This window comes from Rattus norvegicus, chromosome 16, assembly GCF_021556685.1.
Source record: "Rattus norvegicus strain SHRSP/BbbUtx chromosome 16, alternate assembly SHRSP_T2T, whole genome shotgun sequence".
In the NCBI taxonomy this organism is placed as follows: domain Eukaryota; kingdom Metazoa; phylum Chordata; class Mammalia; order Rodentia; family Muridae; genus Rattus; species Rattus norvegicus.
Genome location: NC_141549.1, coordinates 25490001 through 25516796, shown reverse-complemented (window position 1 = coordinate 25516796; position 26796 = coordinate 25490001). Strand labels below are relative to the sequence as shown.

The following is a 26796-nucleotide window of genomic DNA, read 5'->3' as shown; positions in this document are numbered from 1 at the left end:
AAGAAATCTTTTTTTTTTAAACTGGCATTATTTATTTATTTTTTGGCTTGTGAAACTTCCTTAATTTGTTGATGTAGCAAACAAATTTCAACTCTGCTATGCAAATGACAGAAGAAATCTGCTCAGCAATTAACTTTAGCGTTCAATTTCATAAAGGCAACATGCTATATGTGAAAAAATTACTAACTGAACTACAGGTATTAAATACTGAAAAAAATTAACAGTTTATTATAATTTATCTTATTTAACAATCTAAGAAGTTCACGGCCATCAGCAGTTCCAGTGCAATTTCAGGTGCAGTTGGGAATTCAGGAATTTCAGTGGAGCTGTTAGTATAGCGGACCTTGTAGGTAAAATACATGCACACTTTCGATAGCACATGTGAAGGGATCTCTCTAAAGTTGACCTCATTGGTTTCATTCTCCGCAAACTGACCTGGACCACTCAACATGGCCTTTATTGTTCCTGATGTTAATGCATGTTCTCTTTTTACAATAAATTCATGACCATCAGAAGATATTAATTTCACATACATGGCATCAGGGCCTTCACAGCCACCATAGGTTTTCTCCTCTCCATCCATTATGTTCTTATAAAATTCTATTTGATCCCAGAGGAAATAAATAGTTTCCTGGCGAGGCCGAGAAGCAGTCATCTAGTAACTTGCATCCGAAGGAAGTGCTAAGAAATCTTTAATTTCTATCATTAATTCTTCCTTGACCAAGTTTTCATTGAGTAGTGTGTTGTTAAACTTCAATGTATCTGAGGGCATTCTGCCATTATTGTTTTTATTGAAGACCAGCCTTTGTCCATGGTGATCTGATAGGACAAATAGAATTATTTCTATCTTCCTGTATCTATTGATGCCTATTTTTTTGACAAATTATATGGTCAATTTTCGAGGAGGTACTATGAGGTACTGAGAAGAATGTAAATCCTTTTGTTTTATTATTTAATGTTCTATAAATATTTGTTAAATCCATTTAGTATATAACTTCTGTTAGTTTCTCTATGTCGCTGTTTAATTTCTGTTTCTCTTATCTGTCCATTGATGAGAATGTGGTATTGAAAGTGGACAGATGTGTCTGTCTGTCCTGTGGTCTCAGGATGTTCCATACTTCTTGGTGTTTAGATCTCTTTTCCATGGGATTTGAGATCAGGGAGCAGTGTGATGGGCTAGGCCCTCATTCGTATTTCATAGTTTTTTGCTTGAAGGGGAATTGATGGCACACCAGCATATTTTCCGAAGTCCACATGCTTCTTAATCATTTTGTTATTTTAAGGTGTTTATTAGTTGTTAAGGTAGAGCTTCATATAAATAATCCAAGAATGAATTATAGTTTGAAAATATTCTTATGCTTATTGAATATTTTCTTCAAACTCTGATTTGTCCAACTATAGTTTTTCATTCTGTCAGTCCATTTATTCCTCACATGTAATTAAATGTCTATTGTGTATAATACACATTTTAATATATCTCAAGGTCAGGTTGGGGATTTGGCTCAGTGGTAGAGCCCTTGCCTAGCAAGCACAAGGTCCTGGGTTCGGTCCCCAGCTCCGAAAAAAAAATATAACTCAAGGTCTTCCCACTCTTAAACCTTTATGTTTCTTTGCCCAGTCAAGCTTCCTTATATCATATAAATGTAAATATAGCATGAAATGACCCTTGCTTTTTGGAACTCTCATTTCATTTTGCTGAAACCTTTTTGAATCTCATATATAGGAGATTGGATGCCATAGTTTATCTCCTTCTACTTATATTTACCAAATTTAGTGTAAGTCCAGGGATACATTGACCATTTTAAAACAAAATGCAAGGTCCTGCTTTGCTACATTTTTGCTCCCGGGTTAACATGGATACTTTATTTATTACCTAAGCAATATGTTGTGATCCTAATGGTAGCAAATATAGAAAGCTTAATCATGGGCATAAAAAATGAAATTTGGATTGAAAAAGTCAAAGTATTGGTGACTGGGGATTTCAATTTTCATTTGTTTATAAAATTTACAGTGAAACAATTGGTCTGCAGATCTGCATCTGTAGGTCATGCCTATGATGTATCAATCATCTAGCTTAAGAAGCACAACATGTCAGCCACCCACAAGTCATACAGCTTATCAAAAATCTGTCCCCAACACCTACATCATCCAAAGTAAAAGCCCACAGCCTGGCTACCATCCATAAGAATTGCCCATGTCCTGTCAGTCATTCAGTGGAAATCCCCTCACCCTGTCAATCACCTACCAGCAACTCACAAAACCTGTCAGTCATCCAGAAGAAATTATCACAGTCTGTCAATCAGACATAACAAATGGCCATAGTCTGTTAATCACCCACAGGACATGGCGACTAACTTATATACAAACCTCTCAGAGCCGGTCAGTCATACATTAGAAACTCCCATAGCCAGTCATTCAATGGAGAGACCCACAGCCTGTCAGTCTTTCACAACATATCTCAAAGCCTGTGGATTATTCATAGGTAGTGTCAACAGCCTATCACTCAGCCCCAGGAAACATATACCAACTTTGTCACTTGTCCAAAGGACAAGCCCACACTCTATCTGTCATTCATAGGAAATACCTACACCCTGTCCATCATTGATAAGAAATAGCCAAAGCCTGTCAACCATACATAGTATGTATCTACCATTGTTCAGTATGCATAACAAATATGCACAGACTTTCAGTCAGTCCTCCATGGTAAATGACTGCTACATGAAATCATCCATAGAAAGTACCCACAACCTGTAAGGCATTCATAGGAAAAACCAACAACCTGTCAATCATGTGTAGGAAAGAGTTGCCTGTTTGTCAGCTACATGGCACACCCCCAACTTGGTAGTCATCTGGGGGAAAAATCTACATCCTATCAATAACCCATAGGAATTGCCCATAGCCTTAGAACCATTTATAAGAAATTTCAATATCCTTTCAAACAGCCACAGTAAAGTCAACAGCCTCTCAGTCATCTATTAGAAACACGCACAGTCTGTCAGTCATCCACAGATCACATACATTGCGTGAGAGTCATCCATAGGAAAAGCTAAGTGCCTGTCATGCATACAAAGGAAATGAACACAACCAGTAAATCATGCATAGGAATCTTCAACAGTGTGTCAGTTATCAAGAGAAAATTCACACAGTCTTTCAATTATCCAACAGTATTCAATTAAGATTAAACAGAAAAATTTCCAAAATCCACAACCCTCACACACTGATATCATAAATAGGGACATGATAAACCTGGAGACAGCACACAATAAATCATGCCGAGAGCAAAGATCCATCTCTGCCTCAGGCTCCTCCTCCTACATGATTCAGACCTCAGGTTTGCCATGCAGAGCCGATCCTGTTACCATGCCTGCTTGAAATCAAATGGGGAGATGTTTGTGATGATGAACTTCATCAATTTATTCTAATAGCTTTATAAAAATCATGTAGTGAAGGAAGCGCAGGATTTTGTTTCTGTTGACAGCACATTTTCAGAAGGGTTTAGTCCACGGTTTTTCTGCATACGGTAGCTAATTCTTCAGAGCTCCTGATAAAGCAGAAGAGTGTGTAATGTGAAAACAAGGCACTGCCTTGTGTGTCCATTCAAGAGTCCAACCTCACCTTATTTCAATTATATTGACAATAGCAACAAGAAACGTCAGTAAAATGAAAGGAAATGCCTCATTGTGAATATGATCACATTTTACCATTGAAAGAAACACAGGAAACCCCGTGGGAGAGAGACCTCACCGCCTGATCAGGTGGGCACTCCTGAGGCTGCAGAGCGGAGGATCCCACCAACACTGCCCACCCCTGCCCACATCCCTGGCCCAAGAGGCAACTGTATAAGGCCTCTGGGTTCCCGTAGGGGAGGGCCCGGGAGCGGCAGGACCCCTGCGCCTGAGACACTGCCGGAACCTGAAGGAAACAGAAGGGATAAACAGTTCTCTGCACCCAAATCCCGTGGGAGGGAGAGCTGAACCTTCAGAGAGGCGGACACGCCTGGTAAACCAGAAGAGACTGCACTCTGTGCACATCCAGGCGCCAGAGGAAAACACCAAACGTCATCTGAAACCCTGGTGCACGGAGACTCCCGGAAGGAGCGGCACAGATTTTCCCGGTTGCTGCCACAGCGGAGAGGACTTAGGCAGTACCCCACGAGCAAACTTGAGGCTTGGAACCACAGGTAGGACCAATTTTTCCCCTGCAAGAAACCTGCCTGGTGAACTCAAGACACAGGCCCACAGGAACAGCTGAAGACCTGTAGAGAGGAAAAACTACACGCCCGAAAGCAGAACACTCTGTCCCCATAACTGGCTGAAAGAAAACAGGAAAACAGGTCTACAGCACTCCTGACACACAGGTTATAGGACAGTCTAGCCACTGTCAGAAATAGCAGAACAAAGTAACACTAGAGATAATCTGATGGCGAGAGGCAAGCACAGGAACCCAAGCAACAGAAACCAAGACTACATGGCATCATCGGAGCCAAATTCTCCCACCAAAGCAAACACGGAATATCCAAACACACCAGAAAAGCAAGACCTAGTTTTAAAATCATATTTGACCATGATGCTGGAGGACTTCAAGAAAGACAGAAAGAACTCCCTTAGAGAACAAGTAGAAGCCCACAGAGAGGAATCGCAAAAATCCCTGAAAGAATTCCAGGAAAACACAATCAAACAGTTGAAGGAATTAAAAATGGAAATAGAAGCAATCAAGAAAGAACACATGGAAACAACCCTGGACATAGAAAATCAAAAGAAAACACAAGGAGCTGTAGATACAAGCTTCACCAACAGAATTCAAGAGATGGAAGAGAGAATCTCGGGAGCAGAAGATTCCATAGAAATCATTGACTCAACTGTCAAAGATAATGTAAAGCGGAAAAAGCTACTGGTCCAAAACATACAGGAAATCCAGGACTCAATGAGAAGATCAAACCTAAGGATAATAGGTATAGAAGAGAGTGAAGACTCCCAGCTCAAAGGACCAGTAAATATCTTCAACAAAATCATAGAAGAAAACTTCCCTAACCTAAAAAAAGAGATACCCATAGGCATACAAGAAGCCTACAGAACTCCAAATAGATTGGACCAGAAAAGAAACACCTCCCGTCACATAATTGTCAAAACACCAAACGCACAAAATAAAGAAAGAATATTAAAAGCAGTAAGGGAAAAAGGTCAAGTAACATATAAAGGCAGACCTATCAGAATCACACCAGACTTTTCGCCAGAAACTATGAAGGCCAGAAGATCCTGGACAGATGTCATACAGACCCTAAGAGAACACAAATGCCAGCCCAGGTTACTGTATCCTGCAAAACTCTCAATTAACATAGATGGAGAAACCAAGATATTCCATGACAAAACCAAATTTACACAATATCTTTCTACAAATCCAGCACTACAAAGGATAATAAAGGGTAAAGCCCAACATAAGGAGGCAAGCTATACCCTAGAAGCAAGAAACTAATCATCTTGCCAACAAAACAAAGAGAATGAAAGCACACAATCATAACCTCACTTCCAAATATGAATATAACGGGAAGCAATAATCACTATTCCTTAATATCTCTCAATATCAATGGCCTCAACTCCCCAATAAAAAGACATAGATTAACAAACTGGATACGCAACGAGGACCCTGCATTCTGCTGCCTACAGGAAACACACCTCAGAGACCAAGAGAGACATTACCTCAGAGTGAAAGGCTGGAAAACAATTTTCCAAGCAAATGGTCAGAAGAAGCAAGCTGGAGTAGCCATTCTAATATCAAATAAAATCAATTTTCAACTAAAAGTCATCAAAAAAGATAAGGAAGGACACTTCATATTCATCAAAGGAAAAATCCACCAAGATGAAGTCTCAATCCTAAATATCTATGCCCCAAATACAAGGGCACCTACATATGTAAAAGAAACCTTACTAAAGCTCAAAACACACATTGCACCTCACACAATAATAGTGGGAGATTTCAACACCCCACTCTCATCAATGGACAGATCATGGAAACAGAAATTAAACAGTGATGTAGACAGACTAAGAGAAGTCATGAGCCAAATGGACTTAACGGGTATTTATAGAACATTCTATCCTAAAGCAAAAGGATATACCTTCTTCTCAGCTCCTCATGGTACTTTCTCCAAAATTGACCATGTAATTGGTCAAAAAACGGGCCTCAACAGGTACAGAAAGATAGAAATAATCCCATGCGTGCTATCGGACCACCACGGCCTAAAACTGGTCTTCAATAACAATAAGGGAAGAATGCCCACATATACGTGGAAATTGAACAATGCTCTACTCAATGATAACCTGGTCAAGGAAGAAATAAAGAAAGAAATTAAAAACTTTTTAGAATTTAATGAAAATGAAGGTACAACATACCCAAACTTATGGGACACAATGAAAGCTGTGCTAAGAGGAAAACTCATAGCGCTGAGTGCCTGCAGAAAGAAACAGGAAAGAGCATATGTCAGCAGCTTGACAGCACACCTAAAAGCTCTAGAACAAAAAGAAGCAAATACACCCAGGAGGAGTAGAAGGCAGGAAATAATCAAACTCAGAGCAGAAATCAACCAAGTAGAAACAAAAAGGACCATAGAAAGAATCAACAGAACCAAAAGTTGGTTCTTTGAGAAAATCAACAAGATAGATAAACCCTTAGCCAGACTAACGAGAGGACACAGAGAGTGCGTCCAAATTAACAAAATCAGAAATGAAAAGGGAGACATAACTACAGATTCAGAGGAAATTCAAAAAATCATCAGATCTTACTATAAAAACCTATATTCAACAAAACTTGAAAATCTTCAGGAAATGGACAATTTCCTAGACAGATACCAGGTACCGAAGTTAAATCAGGAACAGATAAACCAGTTAAACAACCCCATAACTCCTAAGGAAATAGAAGCAGTCATTAAAGGTCTCCCAACCAAAAAGAGCCCAGGTCCAGACGGGTTTAGTGCAGAATTCTATCAAACCTTCATAGAAGACCTTATACCAATATTATCCAAATTATTCCACAAAATTGAAACAGATGGAGCCCTACCGAATTCCTTCTATGAAGCCACAATTACTCTTATACCTAAACCACACAAAGACCCAACAAAGAAAGAGAACTTCAGACCAATTTCCCTTATGAATATCGACGCAAAAATACTCAATAAAATTCTGGCAAACCGAATTCAAGAGCACATCAAAACAATCATCCACCATGATCAAGTAGGCTTCATCCCAGGCATGCAGGGATGGTTTAATATAAGGAAAACCATCAACGTGATCCATCATATAAACAAACTGAAAGAACAGAACCACATGATCATTTCATTAGATGCTGAGAAAGCATTTGACAAAATTCAACACCCCTTCATGATAAAAGTCCTGGAAAGAATAGGTATTCAAGGCCCATACCTAAACATAGTAAAAGCCATATACAGCAAACCAGTTGCTAACATTAAACTAAATGGAGAGAAACTTGAAGCAATCCCACTAAAATCAGGGACTAGACAAGGCTGCCCACTCTCTCCCTACATATTCAATATACTTCTTGAAGTTCTAGCCAGAGCAATCAGACAACAAAAGGAGATCAAGGGGATACAGATCGGAAAAGAAGAGGTCAAAATATCACTATTTGCAGACGACATGATAGTATATTTAAGTGATCCCAAAAGTTCCACCAGAGAACTACTAAAGCAGATAAACAACTTCAGCAAAGTGGCTGGGTATAAAATTAACTCAAATAAATCAGTTGCCTTCCTCTATACAAAAGCGAAACAAGCCGAGAAAGAAATTAGGGAAACGACACCCTTCATAATAGACCCAAATAATATAAAGTACCTCGGTGTGACTTTAACCAAGCAAGTAAAAGATCTGTACAATAAGAACTTCAAGACACTGAGGAAAGAAATTGAAGAAGACCTCAGAAGATGGAAAGATCTCCCATGCTCATGGATTGGCAGGATTAATATAGTAAAAATGGCCATTTTACCAAAAGCAATCTACAGATTCAATGCAATCCCCATCAAAATACCAATCCAATTCTTCAAAGAGTTAGACAGAACAATTTGCAAATTCATCTGGAATAACAAAAAACCCAGGATAGCTAAAGCTATCCTCAACAATAAGAGGACTTCAGGGGGAATCACTATCCCTGAACTCAAGCAGTATTACAGAGCAATAGTGATAAAAACTGCATGGTATTGGTACAGAGACAGACAGATAGACCAATGGAATAGAATTGAAGACCCAGAAATGAACCCACACACCTATGGTCACTTGATTTTTGACACAGGAGCCAAAACCATCCAATGGAAAAAAGATACCATTTTCAGCAAATGGTGCTGGTTCAACTGGAGGGCAACATGTAGAAGAATGCAGATCGATCCATGCTTATCACCCTGTACAAAGCTTAAGTCCAAGTGGATCAAGGACCTCCACATCAAACCAGACACACTCAAACTAATAGAAGAAAAACTAGGGAAGCATCTGGAACACATGGGCACTGGAAAAAATTTCCTGAACAAAACACCAATGGCTTATGCTCTAAGATCAAGAATCGACAAATGGGATCTCATAAAACTGCAAAGCTTCTGTAAGGCAAAGGACACTGTGGTTAGGACAAAACGGCAACCAACAGATTGGGAAAAGGTCTTTACCAATCCTATAACAGATAGAGGCCTTATATCCAAAATATACAAAGAACTCAAGAAGTTAGACCGCAGGGAAACAAATAACCCTATTAAAAAATGGGGTTCAGAGCTAAACAAAGAATTCACAGCTGAGGAATGCCGAATGGCTGAGAAACACCTAAAGAAATGTTCAACATCTTTAGTCATAAGGGAAATGCAAATCAAAACAACCCTGAGATTTCACCTCACACCAGTGAGAATGGCTAAGATCAAAAACTCAGGTGACAGCAGATGCTGGCGAGGATGTGGAGAAAGAGGAACACTCCTCCATTGTTGGTGGGATTGCAGACTGGTAAAACCATTCTGGAAATCAGTGTGGAGGTTCCTCAGAAAATTGGACATTGAACTGCCTGAGGATCCAGCCATACCTCTCTTGGGCATATACCCAAAAGATGCCTCAACATATAAAAGAGACACGTGCTCCACTATGTTCATCGCAGCCTTATTTATAATAGCCAGAAACTGGAAAGAACCCAGATGCCCTTCAACAGAGGAATGTATACAGAACATGTGGTACATCTATACAATGGAATATTACTCAGCTATCAAAAACAACGAGTTTATGAAATTCGTAGGCAAATGGAAACTGGAAAATATCATCCTGAGTGAGCTAACCCACTCACAGAAAGACATACATGGTATGCACTCATTGATAAGTGGCTATTAGCCCAAATGCTTAAATTACCCTAGATCCCTAGAACAAAGGAAACTCAAGACGGATGATCAAAATGTGAATGCTTCACTCCTTCTTTAAATGAGGAAAAAGAATACCCTTGGCAGGGAAGGGAGAGGCAAAGATTAAAACAGAGACTGAAGGAACACCCATTCAGAGCCTGCCCCACAGGTGGCCCATACATATACAGCCACCCAATTAGACAAGATGGATGAAGCAAAGAAGTGCAGACCGACAGGAGCCGGATGTAGATCGCTCCTGAGAGACACAGCCAGAATACAGCAAATACAGAGGCGAATGCCAGCAGCAAACCACTGAACTGAGAATAGGTCCCCCGTTGAAGGAATCAGAGAAAGAACTGGAAGAGCTTGAAGGTGCTCGAGACCCCAAAAGTACAACAATGTCAAGCAACCAGAGCTTCCAGGGACTAAGCCACTCCCTAAAGACTATACATGGACTGACCCTGGACTCTGTCCCCATAGGTAGCAATGAATATCCTAGTAAGAGCACCAGTGGAAGGGGAAGCCCTGGGTCCTGCTAAGACTGAACCCCCAGTGAACTAGACTATGCGGGGAGGGTGGCAATGGGGGGAGGTTTGGGAGGGGAACACCCATAAGGAAGGGGAGGGGGGAGGGTGATGTTTGTCCGGAAACCGGGAAAGGGAATAACACTTGAAATGTATATAAGAAATACTCAAGTTAATAAAAAAAAAAAAGAAAAATTAAAAAAAAAAGAAAAAAAAAAAAAGAAAGAAAAAAACATTCAATATCCTTAGCATCAAGGAAATGCAAATAAAAACTACTTTGAAATTTCAAAAAAAAAAAGAAAGAAACACAGATGTTTAAACAATATGCACATAGAATTAATATTTAATTAATGAATTCTAGTGACAGGTTTACAACGTGCCTCAATGGTTTACATTCCTTTCTTTTATTCAGTATTTTTTCCTCCATCTTTATTAACTTGGGTATTTCTTATTTAAATTTCAACTGTTATTCCCTTTGCCGGTTTCTGGGCCAAATCCCCCAACCACTCCCCTTCCCCTACTATATGGGTGTTACCCTCCCCATCTTCCCCTGTTACTGCCCTCCCCCCAATAATCACGTTCACTGGGGGTTCAGTCATGGCAGGACCAAGGGCTTCCCCTTCCACTGGTGCTCTTACTAGGCTATTCATTGCTACCTATGCAGTTGGAGCCCAGAATCAGTCCATGTATAGTCTTTGGGTAGTGGCTTAGTCCCTGGAAGCTCTGGTTGGTTGGCATTGTTGTTCATATGGCGTCTCATCCCCTTCAATCTCTTTCAGTCCTTTCTCTGATTCCTTCAACGGGGGTCCTGTTCTCAGTTCAGTGGTTTGCTGTTCGCGTTCGCCAATGTATTTGCCTTATTCTGGCTGTGTCTCTCAGGAAAGATCTATATCTGGTTCCTGTCAGCCTGCACTTCTTTGCTTCATCCATCTTATCTAGTTTGGTGGCTGTATATTTATGGGCCACATGTGGGGCAGGCTCTGAATGGGTGTTCCTTCAGCCTCTGTTCTAAACTTTGCATCCCTATTCCCTCCTAAGGGTATTCTTGTTCCCCTTTTAAAGAAGGAGTGAAGCATTCACATTTTGGTCATCCCTCTTGAATTTCATGTGTTCTATGCATCTAGGGTAATTCGAGCATTTGGGCTAATATCTACTTATCAATGAGTGCATACATACCATGTGTGTTTTTCTGTGATTGGGTTACCTCACTCAGGATATTTTCCAGTTCCATCCACTTGCCTTTGAATTTCATAAAGTCATTGTTTTTTGATAGCTGAGTAGTCTACATGTTTACGTGAAGGCTGTTAGTTTAAGACTGACAGCCATGCAGCTAAGATCAGGGTCTTAAAGCCCACACCCACAGTGACATGCCTATTCCAACAGGGTCACAACTTCTAATACTGCTACTTCCTCGGCTTCACACATACAAACCATCAGACCCAGGATACAGTTCAATATAATAAAGACAAGATAAGAATGGTACACAGCAAATATCATTCTAAAATATTTATGCCAAGCATTCACACTAAATCAGAAATCAGAAATGTGAAAAGAATATTTGATCTTCCCCTGTTCAATAAAATCATTGAAGTCTTAGCTAGAATAACAGCACAAGTGAATGAGATAGATGTACACCCTTGAAAGAATGAAGCCAATGTCACTTTATTTAGGCCTGGGTGGTTGATATACACAAAAGACTCTAAAGCCTCCACCCAAATTCCCCTGCAGCTATTCAATTGTTCAGCATTGTATTAGAGGAAAAGCAATGCATAAAACCAAGTTAGTTTCCTAAATCCAAATACCCAGCACACTCTGCAAATAAGCAAACTAACAGATTCTCACAGACATTATAGATTAAATATAACCAAGGAATTGAATGACTTGTACAGTAAAAACTCTAAACTTAATGTAAATTAACAGAAGAAGATACAGTAATATGGAAAGGCCCCACGCTCCTAGGTCAGAAGGATTAATATGGTGGAGTTGGATGTGATGGTTTATATTTCCTTGGCTCAGGGGTGGCACTATTAGAAGCGTGGTCCTGTTGGAGTAGGTGTGGCCCTGTTGGAGTAGGTGTGCGACTGTGTGTAAGGGGTTTAACACACTCATCCTAGCTGCCTAGAAGGCCGTATTCTGCAGGACCATCCAGATGAAGATCTACAGCTCTCAGATCCTCCTTCACCATGTCTGATTGGTGGCTGCAGTGATCCTGCTGTGATGATAACAGGTCTGAACCTCTGAGGCTGTAAACCAGCCCTAATGAAATGGTTTCCTTTTAAGAGTTGCATTGGCCATTATGTCTGTTCACACAACTAAAGTCCTACGTAAGACAGTGGCCATAACACAAAAATTCATCTAGATAGTCTGTGCAATCCCCTAAGAATACCAACACGATTCTTTAATGACATTTAGAAATCCATCATTAATTTAATAGGTCAATATAAAGGAGCCATGTATGTCAGCAGAGTCATCAACATTAGCCCAGCTTGAGCCCTCACCGGCACAGATTTGGAGTTAATACACCATAGAGGTAAAGCAATAATGAAATCTGCAACAGTATTCAAAGGCTCATAGGTTGGGAAACGTAATTAAGCATCTGTCCATAATTTTGTACACAGACAGCCATGAGTCATTGAACACCCCTGTCTGGGTTCAGGTAAAGCAGATGTCTACCCTTCAAGAGACTAGAGGCCCCAGGAAGCTTATACATATGGTGGAGTTGCTGGGCTGGGGATATCCTTGTGGAGGAGACAAGGGGTAGGGGGAGGAGGTATGCAATATTTAGATGTGGAACTGTCAGGGAGTGGATTGGGAGGGGAATGAAATCTGAAGTGTAAAAGTAAATAAATAAAAAATGGCTATCTTGCTGATAGCAATCTACTGATTCAATACAATCTATCAAAATTCCAATTCAATCCTTCATAGAGTCAGAAAGATGAATTTGGAAATTCACTTGGAATAACAACAAAAAAAACAAGGATAGAGAAAACTATCCTCAACATAAAGAAATAATAACAATAAAAGATAGAATCACCGTCCTTGACCTCAAGCTGTATTACAGAGCAATAGTTTTAAAAACTGTATGGTATTAAAAACAGAGACAAGCAGGTAGATCAATGTAATAGAATTGAAGACACCGAAATGAACAAATACTCCTATGGTCCCTTGATGTTTGACAAAGGAAATATAACCATACAGTAGAAAAAAGATAGCTTTTTCAATAATTGTTGCTGGATCAACTGGAAGTTCGCACCCAGAAGAATGCATATTGATCTTCTTCCCTAGTGCAAAGCTCAAGGGCAAGTGGATCAAGGACATCCACATAAAAAGAAAACACTCAAAGCCAGAGGGGAAACTGTGGAGAAAAGCCTCGAACGTAGGGACTCTGCGGAAATTTTCCTGAAAAGAAACACCAATGGCTTCTGCTCAAGGACTTTCAAATGGGACCTCATAATATTGCAAAGCTTCTCTAAGGCAAAGGATACTGTCTTTAGGACAACACGGCAACCAAGAGATTGGGAAAAGGTCTTTACCAATCCTACATTCAATAGAGGTCTAATATCCAATATGTACTAAGAACTCAAGAACTTAGACTCCAGAGAGCCAAATAATCCTATTAGAGAAATGGATATAGAACTAAACAGAGAAATCTCAGCTGAGGAATATCGAACAACTGAAAAGTACCTGTAGAAATGTTCTTCAACAATCTTAGTCATTAGGGGAATGCAAATCAAAACAATGCTGAGATTCTACTTCACACCCCTCAGAGTGGCTAGGAACAAAACTCAGGTGACCACAGATTCTGACAAGAATGTGGAGAAAGCAGAACACTCCTCCACTGTTACTTGGATAGCGAGCTGGTACAACTGCTCTGGTAATCAGCTGGGGGTTTCCTCAGAAAATTGGACATAGTACTACCTGAGGACCCAGGTATACCCATTTCTGGGCATAGAGCCAATAGATGCTCCAACATATAACAGACAAACATGCTCCAGTAAGTCCATGGCAGCCTTATTTTTAATAGCTAGAAGCTGGAAAGAACCCAGAAGTCCATCAACAAAAGAATGGATACAGAGAATGTGGTACAATTACACAAACGCAGTACTACTCAGCTATTAAAAAGCAATGACTTCATGAAATTCATAGGCAAAAGGATGGAACTAGAAAATATCATCTTGAGTGAGGTGACCCCAGAAAATAACACAGATGGTGTGCACTCACTGATAAGTGAATAGTAGCCCTGAAGCTCAGATGAGCCAAGGTGCAATCCACAGATCACATAAAGCTCAAGAAGAAGGACAACCAAAATGTGTTTGTGTCAGTATTTCTTAGAAGGGGGAACAAAAATATTTATAGCAGGAAATATGAAGCCAAAATTTGAAGAAGAGATTGAAGGAAAGTATATATTAATTAACTAATTAATTAAAAAATAAAAATTAAAAATAAATCCATGGTATATGGGGAATTGACAGCACGTTAACAAATTATACTGATGAATAGAGACAGCTTCATGGAGAAGACAGAAACTTGGTCCATTACACAGAACAAGCACAAAAGTCAATGCCACGTGCATCATGGAACAAAACATAAGACTTCATAGCACAGATGTGGGAGATGAGAAAATAGGAAATATGTTTGACTTCGTTGTGCAGAATGGTACTTCCTGAACATTACTCCTATAGCATAGAGAATAAAAACATCCATTCATAAATCATACCTCCTGAAATTTAAAACATGGCATAAATCAATGATCATCATCATTTAGCTGAAAATGATGCCTCTACCATTCGTAAAAATCTTAATAGATTCCTATAAAAATAAGTATATTTACTCTATAAACACAAGAAAAACCTTATCTATTAAGCTTCACACCTACCAAGTAGCATTCATGATACATAAAGTAGTCTGCATGATTTCAGAACAGAAATGCAAGCGTGGTTATTCCAAAGCTACAAATACTGCAAAGTAAACCAGTTACTGGCTCGTAAGATGTTCTGGTACAGTAGTGGAACACATATTATGGAAATAATTCTCTTTCCTGATTCTATTTCAGACACACTCTATGTGATGGAAGCCAGGCCTGAAACTGCTAAAGCAGCCAAAATCCTAAGAGTAGATATGTCCTGAGCCAAAAGGAAAACTCAGTACTCTTATCCGTATCAATGAAATGACTGTCATAGCTATAGATCTGTGTTTGGAACCCTCATTAGAAAAGCATCATCTTCTTGTAGGCTATAGACACTAACACAGAGACCCCAACCTGGAAAGTGTACAGAGAAGGTGGTAACTCCATTTTAAATGGGATGACTCCTTTACATCTCTCCCTCAAGACTTCATTATCTCTATAGCAAATAAACGTAGAGATTCTAAGAGATTGGGGTGATAGATTACTGTAGTGAGTGACTTACAGACATAATACCAAGTCCCTAGTAAAAGAGAAGAAAAAACAACATGGAATCTGAGAAGTAATACTAAGAAGTCAATAGGATTCAAACAAGGAATTGCTGAGTGGATGAAGGTAGAGGTCAGTACTTTCCCTTTCGTGCATTCAGAGGACCTGTGGGAGCATCACCTAAGGATGGCACAATGGCACCAGCCACCCTGTATTTCCCTTCAGTATTTAGGTATTTTAGTAATTTCTGCAATTTAATGAGTATAAATATCCTCCACTTGGGAGGACAGATGTGATGTTTGGATTCCACTGAGCATGGATGTTTGTTAAAATTTATTCTCAGTCTAATAGGTCAGGTCTGCACCTGAAGGGTGCACTGTGCACTCACTGATTTTGGTGAACAGGATTTTATGTGTGAAAAGAACAAATACTTCTCACGCATTTACCAGATGATGCAATCCAGGAGATTGGAACCTTGATCAAGGAGAATCCATGTCTCTGTGACTGCAGTGTCCTGGAGGTGACTTATTTGTATTCTTTGCCATCGGGCAGGCAGCAGGCCAATACCATGACAGTAGATGTATCCATGTCCAAGGTGATCCTTAGTGAAGCTCAGTTTTTTTCAGAGATAAAGTGACATCACGAACAGCAGATGACGTTTGCAGACATGACAATTTATGGAGTCTGGTCTGCGTACGCTGTAAAGTTGTAAAAGAAAGCCAGCACAGCACTGTTAGTAAAACAGTCCAAGGAGAGCAGTGGGCCTCTGATTTGTGAGGGTTTATCATGAGATTGCTAAGTAGGACTCCCTCTTGTCAAGGACTCTGCTGCTAGTCCTAGTGACTCATCCTATGAGTGTTGACCTAAACTGTTTGCCTTTTAATTAAGAGTTTCCCATTAAGAATATCCTTGTAAGAGCACCAGTGGAAGGGGAAGCCCTGGATCCTGCTAAGACTGAACCCCCAGTGAACTAGATTGTTGGGGGGAGGGCGGCAATGGGGGGAGGATGGGGAGGGGAACACCCATAAAGAAGGGGAGGGGCAGGGATTAGGGGGATGTTTTCCTGGAAACCAGGAAAGGGAATAACATTCGAAATGTATATAAGAAATACTCAAGTTAATTAAAAAAAAAGTTTCCCATTAAAATGTTCTAAGTGAAAGCCACAAGTTTCTATACTCTTTATTACATCAGTAGCTTTTTAGTGTATTTTTCAAGTGAAAACCAGTCTTCAACTGGTACCCTTTAAAACTTCAGGAGCTCCTTCCAGTACCTGATGGAATTAGGATGCCCCATTCTGTGTGGGGTGTTTTCAGCAAAGGCCCCTGTATTGGACTCATGACTGCTAGCATTTGTTCCATCCGGAAGACCTAGTTTTACAGGAATGCCCCCAAAATTCACTCTTCCATCCTCTCTGACTCTGCTCAACAGCAGCACTGGAGCCTTGGAGGCTAGGATGCTGGTTGATTTTAAGCAACTCTACAAAATGTGGATATAATCTGGGAAAAGTGAATCACAGTAGAGGTATCTTCTCCATCACATTGTCCTGAGGGCAAGTCTGAAGCTCATTTTTTTGTGATTGATGTATAATTGCCCTGCTAAGTGTAAAAGACAAAAGAGAGAACCCCAAATGGTCCAGCATGATGAATGGGTAAACAGAGTTTATCATATTGATACAATGGACTAGTCTCTAGAGATGGACAGAGGCATTGACAGTATCTTATGATAAAAGAAGCTATTATTTAATGACCAAGAAAGGGGATATTTCTATATTAGATGACTTCATTTTTGTTAAATACGCAAAATGACCTGGTTGGTGGGGGCATAGAAATTTATCCCAGCACTCAGGAAGCAGAGGCATGTAGATTTTCACGAGTTTGAGGCCAGCCTAGTCTACAGAGGTAGATTCAGGAGAGCCAGAGCTACACACACTCAAACACACACACACACACACACACACACACACACACACACACACACACACACACAGAGAGAGAGAGAGAGAGGGAGAGAGAGAGGGAGAGAGAGAGAGAGAGAGAAAGGGGGTGGGCAGAGACAAACTTTCTTGAAAATCAACCAATCACTCACACAAGGAATCACTTAAACAAACAAAAACCTCAAAAAACCAGACACCAAAAAACCAATCAATCTATCAAACAATGTCAGAAGCAACAGCAGCAGCAGCAGCAGCAGCAACAACAACAACGACAACAACGACAACAACAACGACGACAACATCTACACCAAAAACCAACGGAATGAGACCAAATGTTAGATTGGATTGCAGCCAGTTTACTCCTTAACTCAAAGCATCCATGAAACCCAGGCACATCATGGGCTATGGTGTGCTCTACACATCCTGATCTTAAGTTCCTATACTTAAAGTAACACTTCTGTCATTAAAGAGGGATAGGCTGAGCTGGTGCCTAACAAGTTGATAGGGGGTAGGATCTGGAGGAATAAAGAGTACCTTCTAATGGCCACAGAGTTTTCTCAAACTTAAAATATTTTTAAAACCAATAGTATAAGGGATGCATAATTTAATGACATAGTAAGAATGCACTCCTAGATTATATACTTGAAAAAGATGAATTTGCTGCATAAGTGTATTACATACCTGTAAACATGTTATTATTGAAAGATAATGCTTCTTTCACATGTATGAATGTTTTGCCTACGTGTCTGTGTGTGCACTATATGTATGTCTGGGCCTGTGAAGATATGAGAGTTCTAGATCGCCTATAATTAGATTTGAAGATGCCTTTGAGCTTCTTTGTAGGTGTTACTGTAGGTTTCAGGGTTTGAAGCTGACTGATGTTGAGGATTACCTTTGCCCTCCAGTAGCAGACAGGTTACCTTCCAGTATTATGAACTCTGGTTAGTAGTGTGAAGAGTCTAGTTAGACCCCGGCTCAACCTATCCCTCCCCCCCCCTGTGATGACAGAAATGTTATCTTCAGAAGTCAGTCCTGAACATCAGATTGTGTAGAGCAACCAATAGTCTTGGCACTGGCTTGTGATGGTCAAGGTTTTCTATAGGACCCTTTGGGTAATGACTCAACAGGTTGTCACCCATTCCTGTTGCTGGATTTGTAACTTGGTGGCACAAGATGTCTAAGTGGAGCCTCGTGTCATGTTAGTTTTTGGCTCCATATGTATTCCATACATATAGGAAGCTAATAGAGTAGCAGATTTCCATTTAATTTTTTCAAAGGGACTTTAGTGTTTGTTGTCCCTCCCCTTATTTCCTACTTTACCTAGGCTTGCATGCCAGGGCTGTGGGTGCCTGGATAAGAAAAAGAAACTGACCCTCTTCCTTATCAAGTATGAATCTGTATGCCCATTCCAACATGCAGCCAGCAGGTGACCAGGATACACTGGAGAGAGTGATCAACTCCAGTCAACATCATGTTGATGAATATGAAAGGAGGGTAAAGGGGCTTGAAAAATGCGAGGGAGGTAGAAGTGTGTACCCTTTGCCTCTACCCATTTCTCCCGGTTCCCTCTCATTAACCCCTCCTATTCTAGCTTTTATCTCTTCCCAACACTATACACTCCTTCCTCTTCCTGGGGCGATATTCTTCTGCTCCCTAGTTCCCTAGTAGATAGTCAGGAATCCTGTGTGGTTATCCAGATTGTAGTTCTCATATCAGATACTTAAAACCTAACATCCTTAACAGCAGACACATGAAATGTTTGTTGTTTTGGGTCTGGGTTTGCCAAATCAGGATGATTTTTTTAGGTCCATCAGGCCAGTCTTAGGGTTACAGATTGCAATGGCTGCCCTAACTGCCCTCAGTACTCCCTTTGAAGGCCATGCAAATAGATCTACTTCAGCGTCAACATTGACAGAGCTTTGAACAAGCACTGAGGGGGCTGGGCTCCTAACAGTGGAGTCTGAGGGGGGCACACATGGAGCATAAGCATAGGGTACAGTCCGTAAGCCAGCTCCATTGTGAGCTCAGAGCATGTCACTATGGTGGTGCCAGTGCAGCTGTGTTACTAGGTGATGAAGTATAGTTCAGTTAACCCTGAACGAGCAGGTCTTGCCTACACTTCTTTGGCAAGAATTGGTGATTTTAGCAAACTCTTATCGTATAATTTGGGAGATGGAGATTAGCTAAATGGGAGGGAAGAGAGAGTAAGAAGGTCCTGGGCGGCCCTAGCGCTCCATAATGGAGGAAGATTTTGAATATGATGCTCTGGCATTGAAGTTCCCCAGAAGGGGACGCTGGTACACCCGTCTGTGGCGCTCCTGTCCTGGTTTTGGATGCCTGCGTCAAAAGAAAACGACGAAATTTCCCCTCTATCTGATCGGGTATGATCCCGTGGGTCGATTACAAACAGCGGCCTGTGTTGGGGACGTGGAGAAAATTGAAAGTATGATCCATGAGTGTCATCATCATGTGGATGAATCTGATTGGAGGGGCAGGTAATGGGGCTTCAAATTGATGAGGGGAGTAAAAGGAGGAGGGTAGGAACTGTTAGGGACACTCAGGGCTAAGGAGGAAGACAAATCAACTTCCAGGGCTACAATCTGAGGGTAGAGAGTGGTCATACATAGGCTCATTTTCACTGGGGACCCCTGGGTTTTATACCTGCTAAATGCTCTTAGTCGTATGAGACCTCCACACTGTGGAACAGCAGCTCCTAGGCCTTAATGAAACTACATAATTTTATTCTTATGTTAACCCTTACATTTTGTAAACATACAAAAAGACACACACACTCACACACATAAATACCGTTGTTTTGCCTCTGTGTATTTTCTGTGTACCATTGTGATAGAACCTGGTGCAGGATCCCCTGGAACTGCAGCTATAGACAGTTGTGAGCTGCCCTGTGTGTCTTAGCAATCAAACTGAGTTCTCTACTAAACAAAACTAGAGCTGTTATTGCCAAGACCCCTATCTAGATTTTCTTTCTTCTTTGTTGTTGTTGTTGTTTTCTGTTTTTTCATTTTTATTAGATAGTTCATACATTTACATTTCAATGTTATATCCTGTCCTGCCTCTTCCATCCCACTTCCCACTCCCCCTGATTCTATGACGACTTTCTTAATACATAATATGATGCAATATAATAATGTATAATATAATATAATGTATATGATACAATATAATAATATAGTATAAAATAATAATGGATCAAAGACATTTAGAACTGGAACTGTGACCATGCTCCCATGTAATCACCTTCTGTACTGTTGTTTTTACATCGATACACATGTGAAGGACAGAGATTGTCCTCATCTCACTTCCTGTGCCCCACACGTGTGGAGCTTAGGGTGTGGTGGTCAGAGACAATGTCGACTGCTAGTTATGTTGTACCACCATGGGGTTCTAAGGCCTGAGCTCAGGCAAGCAGGCCTCCCTGTGGGTTCCAGCCCATCGTCCCTCTGTTCTGGAGACTCCACTCAAGCAAGTCCATGGTGTGCTTTATTTACTGTCTTGGAGCACACTGATCCTCACACTTGTAGGCAAGTGAGCTTTGCGGATCCCCTTATCCCAAGATCAGCAGTCAGGTTTTCAGGACAAATGCTTTACCAGTTGAGTTTTAACAACTACCCCAGCCCCTCATTCCTTTTTCTCTGTGTGTGTGTGGGTTCTTACCATGAACCCCCTTGCTCATCGTCCCTCCTCCTCTTATATGAGGGTTCACCCCCACCCGTTTGCCCACTCCTTCCGGATTCCCTGCCTTAGCATTCCGTTCCACTGGGGCTAGAGCCTTGGCAGGACCACGAGCTTCTCCTCTTATTGGTGCCCAACAAGGCCATCCTCTGCTACATATGCAGTTGAAGCCAGGGGTCTTTCCATGTGAACTCTTTAGATGAACGGATATCTGGGTTCTCTCCAGCTCCTGGCTATTGTAAATAAGGCTGTTGTGAATGTAATGGAATATGTTTCTTTGTTTTATGTTGGAGCCCTTTTTGTGTATATGCACAGGAGTGTGTAAAGCTGGGTCCTCCAAACAGATTTCCAGAGTTGTCCCAGCTTGCTCTCCCACCTACAAAGGAGGAGTGTTCCTCCTTCTCCAAATCCTCGCCTACCTCTGTTGCCTGAGTTTTGATCTTAGCCATTCTGACTGGTGTGGCGTTGAATCACAGGGTGGTACTGATTTGCATTTTCTCTGATGACTAAAGATGTTGACCAGTCCTTTAGGTTCTTTTTGGCCATTTGATATTCCTCAATTGAGAATTCTTTGTTTAGCTCTGCTCCCCATTTTGTAATAGAGTAATTTGATTCTCTGGAGTCCAACTATTTGAATTCTATGTGTATATTGGTTGTAAGCCTTCTATCAGATGTAGGATTCATAAAAATCTTTTCCAATCTGTTAGTAGCCATTTTTTTCTAATGACAGTACTCTTTGCCTTACAGAAGCTTTGCAATTTAATGAGGTCCCATTTGTTGATTCTTGATCTTGGAGAATAAACTATTGCTGTTCTGTTCAGGAAATTTTCCCAAGTATTCCAGGCTCATGTATTCTAGGCTCTTCCCCATGTTTTCTTCTTTTAAGTTGAGTATATCTGGTTTTATGTGGAGATCCTTGATTTGCTTGGATTTTAACTGTGTACAGGGTGATAAGAAAGGTTTGATTTGCAGTCTACATGCTGAGTGCCAGTTGATTCAGCACCAGTTGTTGAAAAAGCTATCTTTTTCCCACTAGATGGTTTTAGTTCTTTTGTTAAAAATCAAGTGACCATAGGTAGGTGTATGGGTTCATTTCTGGGTCTCCTATTCTATTCCATTGATCTACTTGCCTATCGCTGTACCAGTATCATAACATTTTTATCACTATTGCTCTGTAATACAGCTTAAGGTTAGGGAGGGTGATTCCCCCAGAATTTTTTTTTCTTGTTGAGTATAGTTCTCAGGATCCTGTTTTTTTGTTAATGCAAGTGAATTTCCAAATCGCTCTTTCTACCTCCATGGGGAATGGAGTTAGAATTTTGATGGAGATTGCGTCGAATCAGTAGATTGCTTTTGGACAGATGGCCAATTTTATAATGTTAATCCTGCCAATCTGTGAGAATGGGAGATCTTTCCATCTTATGAGATCTTCTATTCTTTCTTCAGAGACTTGAAGTTCTTACCGAACAGGATTTTCACTTGCTTGGTTAGAGTCACACTGGGTTATTTTATTTTATTTGTGATTATTCTGAAGGTGTTGTTTCCCTAATTCCTTTCTTAGCCTATTCATCCTTTGAATAGAGAAAGGCTACTGATTTGTTTGAGTTAATTTTGTATCCAGCCACTTTGCTGAATTTGTTTAAGGGGGCATCCTTGACTACTCCCTGATTTTAGTGGTATTCCTTCAACTTTCTCTCAATTTAGTTTGATGTAGGCTATTGGTTTGCTGTATATTGCTTTTCCTATGTTTATAGTAAGCTTTGAATTCCTGATTTTTCCAAGACTTTTAAAGGTTAGCACCTCATTCTTATATCCTGTCTTTATGGTTGAAGGGGAATCGATGACACACCAGCATATTTTCCCTAGTTCACATGCTTCTTGATCATTTTGTTATTCTAAGATGTTAATTAGTCTTTAAGGTGGAGCTTCATATAAAGAATACAAGAATGAAGTTTAGTTTTAAAATATTCTTCTGTTCATTGAATATTTTCTTTAAAAACACTGAATTGTCCAATGGTAATTTTTCATTCTGTCAGTCCATTTATTCCCCACATGTAACTTAGATATCCCCTGTGTAGAATACACGTTCTAATATCTCTCAAGATCTTCCCATTTGTAAAACTTCATTTCTCTGCCCAGTCAAGCTTCCTTACATTCTATAAATTTAAATATAACATGAAATGAACATTACTCTTTGGAACCCTTCTTTCATTTTACTGAACCTCTATGAATCTCAAGCAAGGCAGCTATGCCACCATAGGTTATTACCTTGTAGCAATATTTACCTGATTTTGGTGTGAGTCCATGGGCACATTGATCAATATACGGCAAAGCATGAGGTCCTGGTTTCTATACCGAGTATAGAAGTGTTACATATGGGCATAAAAAATGAAATGTGAAAATAAAAATAAAAGAAAGTATTGAGGACTGAGGGCTTATATTTTGTTCACTGTTAAAAATGTACATAGATGCAAGTGACCGGTAAAATTGCCACTTACCTGTTGATTGTGACATATTTTGTTTAATGTAGGCCACAATGGGTTGCATGATAATTACCTTTAATTTTGTAAAGTGCTAAAAGTATTGCTAATTATAGTTGTAAAATAATAAAAAGGATAAATGACCTTCCATTCTTAGAGAGGGTAAAATGTGAATGAAAATGAAGGTAACCACAATAGATAAGATAGGAGGATTAAGAAATGTAAACTTCTTTTATATGAATTTTTTTATGTGTACTGCTGATAAAATCCTGTTTTTCTCTCACAGAATAGTTCTGTTTGTTATCACTAGGAAGAGAAATCATTACCATGATCAGGAAATGCTGAGCTCTCAGGAGCTGGAAATGCTTGTAGTGTTGTAGCAGATTTCTTCCCCATTCGAACTGAAACATCAGAGTAGCCCCTATTAAGATATGTTTAATGTTCATCCCTTGGATGGGGACATGGAGTCATGGAGCTCCTGAAAATACCGAGGAATAACTAGTAAGTTCCAGATATTAGAGTATGATTTAAATTCAAGCTGAGATCAATTTGGGAACTTTTCTAGGATTCAGACAGGCTGCTTTGAGCAGCGAAGAAGGTCAGGATAGAACACCTGCCTTAAATAGGAAGAGTCATGTACCATATCCCTAGCACAGTAAATGAACATTCGAGTAGACCTCAATAAATAAGAACATTGTAGTTACTTTCTTCCATCAGATAGAAATCACCTTCATATTATGTAGTACTTACAGGTGATGATAGTCTTACTGGGAATTCAGAGATGTTGCTAAATGTGTTTTCAATTTGCAGGACATCGCTGCATTATGCGAGTGCCCACAACCATCCAGATGTAGTGACACTGTTATTAGAAAATAAGTCCAACATTAACATCCAGGATGATGAAGGCTGCACACCGTTGATTAAGGTAGCTATTGGCCATCTGTTTTGGTATGAAATGGATTAGAGGTGTCCTTGTTTGGTTTCTGTTGTTGTGAGAAAACACAGACCAAAACTTACTCAGGAGAGGAAAAAGTTATTTAGCTTACATTTATTCATCCCAGTTGATCCTCATGGGAAACCTGGTCAGGAACTCAAATAAGGAACTGGGGGGAAGAACTAAACTAGAGATCAGGGGAGAATGCAGCTTTCCATGGCTTTTACACAGGTTTGGTCAGCTTTTTTTTATACAACTTTGAACTCAGGCATGCCCCTACCACAAGACCTTGGGCTTTCCTACTTCTGTCTAAATAAAAAAAAATAGTTCCACACAGTGCCCCAGAGGCCAGTCCAATTCCTCAAGTGAGGATCTTTCCAGGTGTATTAAGCATGTATCACATTGGCAAAAAGAACAAAATCTAAGCAAACAAGCAATCTCTGCATTGTGACAGCCAACCAGCACAGACCTGAGTGCTTAGGACATCTAGGTGGGTTGGTAGAACCCCTTAATTCTACCACTTGGAAAAAGATGTGGTGGGGAGATCATTAAATGAGTCAAGCCTGGAGTATTTAAGAAGACCTTGTGTCAAAATGGAGGGAAAATATGAATAACTAAAACTCTGTCTGATTTCAGAGAAACTATTCAGTGCCATTGTAGAAATGTCTCCCTTGGCTTCCTTGAAGTGAAGATGTATTTCTTTGTACAATTTCCACAGGCTGCGCAGCGGGACAACACACATTGTGTTTGTGTATTGCTCAGGCACAATGCTAATCCAAATTTGATGGATTACAGTGGGAATACAGCCTTTCACCATGCCATTTCCAGGGGCAGCATAGCAATTGTAAAGATGCTCCTGGAGTACAACGTAGATATTGAAGCCAAAACAGAGGTAAAGGTCATTCAACTTCATTCCCAATGCACTTCTAGCTACTTCTAGCTGGGACACTCAGACCTATTTTCTACATGCAGAACCTCAAGCATTCTCACTGAATGTGTTCAGAGGAACGCTTTTTCTCTTTAAATATGTGTGTGTGTGTGTGTGTGTGTGTGTGTGTGTGTGTATTTATAATTAGTGCCAAAAACCCCACAGAATAGCATATTTTGTCTCAGCGTTGACTTTAAGTTTGAAATTCAAGATTATAGGCTTTAGGATTACACACAGACACACACAGACACACACAGACACACACAGACACACACACACACATACACACACACATCACATCACATCTACACCAACAAGAAAAAGAAATACATTTCAAGTTTAATGATTATAGAATATATAGAACTGGGTTGCTGCTAAGAAGGTATTGATGTGTGTTTGGCTCAGGGATGAGGGCAGACTGGGAAAGGAGAGAGGTGTCAGGCAAATTAGAAAATCTGATCATTGAGAAAATATACAAAACATTTTTATGATTTTCAAAAGTTTTGGTATTCATAGAAGATGCTATTGCCCTTGGGAGATAATTTTTAGTTTAGAAAAGAAATATATTTGGAGTGCAGATTGAGAAACTCTGCTCCAGATACCTCTTGAGCACACTCCTTCAACAGGGGCATACCAAACTTTATATTTTGGGGTTGTGTCCATGGAGGTCCTAGTCTTTGGAGCTAAGAAGATTGGAACCATTGAGTGTTTGGGGAAAATTCTGGAAGGGATTGGTGTTCATATGCAGTGTTGTGTAGACAAAAGATGTGTCAAAGGGAAGAAGAGAGTTGTGTGTGGAAAGCACAGCAGGTGTTGTAGGAAAAATGATGCCTTGTGACTCAGTACAGTGTGTGTTTATGTTCACAAAATCTGTGATGAACTTTCAGTTGAGAAACAAGTTGTTTTATAAAATGTAATATTGTTTTCTTTACAGTATGGCTTGACACCACTGCAACTTGCAACATATGAAAATCAGACTGAAATGATAAACTTCTTAGAATCAATGAGTGCAGATGCACAGGCCGTGCAAGTGTCAAACAGGTACAGTTTCTTCTCTTCTACAATCTTAGTGCTGTTCTTGATGGTGAGAATTGCTTAAGTCAGGAATATTAATATGATATTAAATGATTTGAAAAACTCAGAGAAATATTTAGAAAGCTTATTACACACGAAATATGAGCTAGAAAAGAGACTGTTCCAACACAACAAAAGAACAGCAGTACCAGGAGTGCTACATAGCTCAGTAGTTCAGTTCGTGAGTCATGAACCAAGACAAAGAATAAGCTAGATCAGCTGTTGGTCTACTTCAGTATTTTTTATTTTGACACAGTTTGCCACTGAATTAAAGGTCATGTGTGTCATTGGCAAATGTTCTACCATGAATAAACACCCCCAGTCCCTGAGTCTGAAATTTTATAATTTCTGACCTTAAAAATGACAGTATAAGCCATATCTTTAGAATTATATGTTACATAATCACAGGTAATAAATAGTGTTTCCTAATGATCTGTTTGAAATGTCCAATGCAGTAGAAAACTACCTTTTGCT

General features: G+C 40.0%; 1 protein-coding gene and 1 pseudogene across 1 annotated transcript in view; one reads left to right on the top strand and one right to left on the bottom strand.

Annotated features, from left to right (window-relative positions):
- Positions 1 to 207: 207 nt before the first annotated feature.
- On the bottom strand, positions 208 to 613 carry LOC148000489 (elongin-C pseudogene; annotated as a pseudogene).
- A 23325-nt stretch (positions 614 to 23938) lies between these two features.
- LOC148000488 (uncharacterized) overlaps positions 23939 to 26796 on the top strand; it is a 46590-nt gene continuing 43732 nt past the window's right edge. The window contains exons 1-3 of the mRNA XM_087589398.1: positions 23939 to 24311; positions 25039 to 25212; positions 26183 to 26289. Coding sequence (XP_087445524.1) covers positions 24168 to 24311; positions 25039 to 25212; positions 26183 to 26289 — 425 coding nt within the window. The 5' untranslated portion in view covers positions 23939 to 24167. The remainder of the gene's footprint in view (positions 24312 to 25038; positions 25213 to 26182; positions 26290 to 26796) is intronic.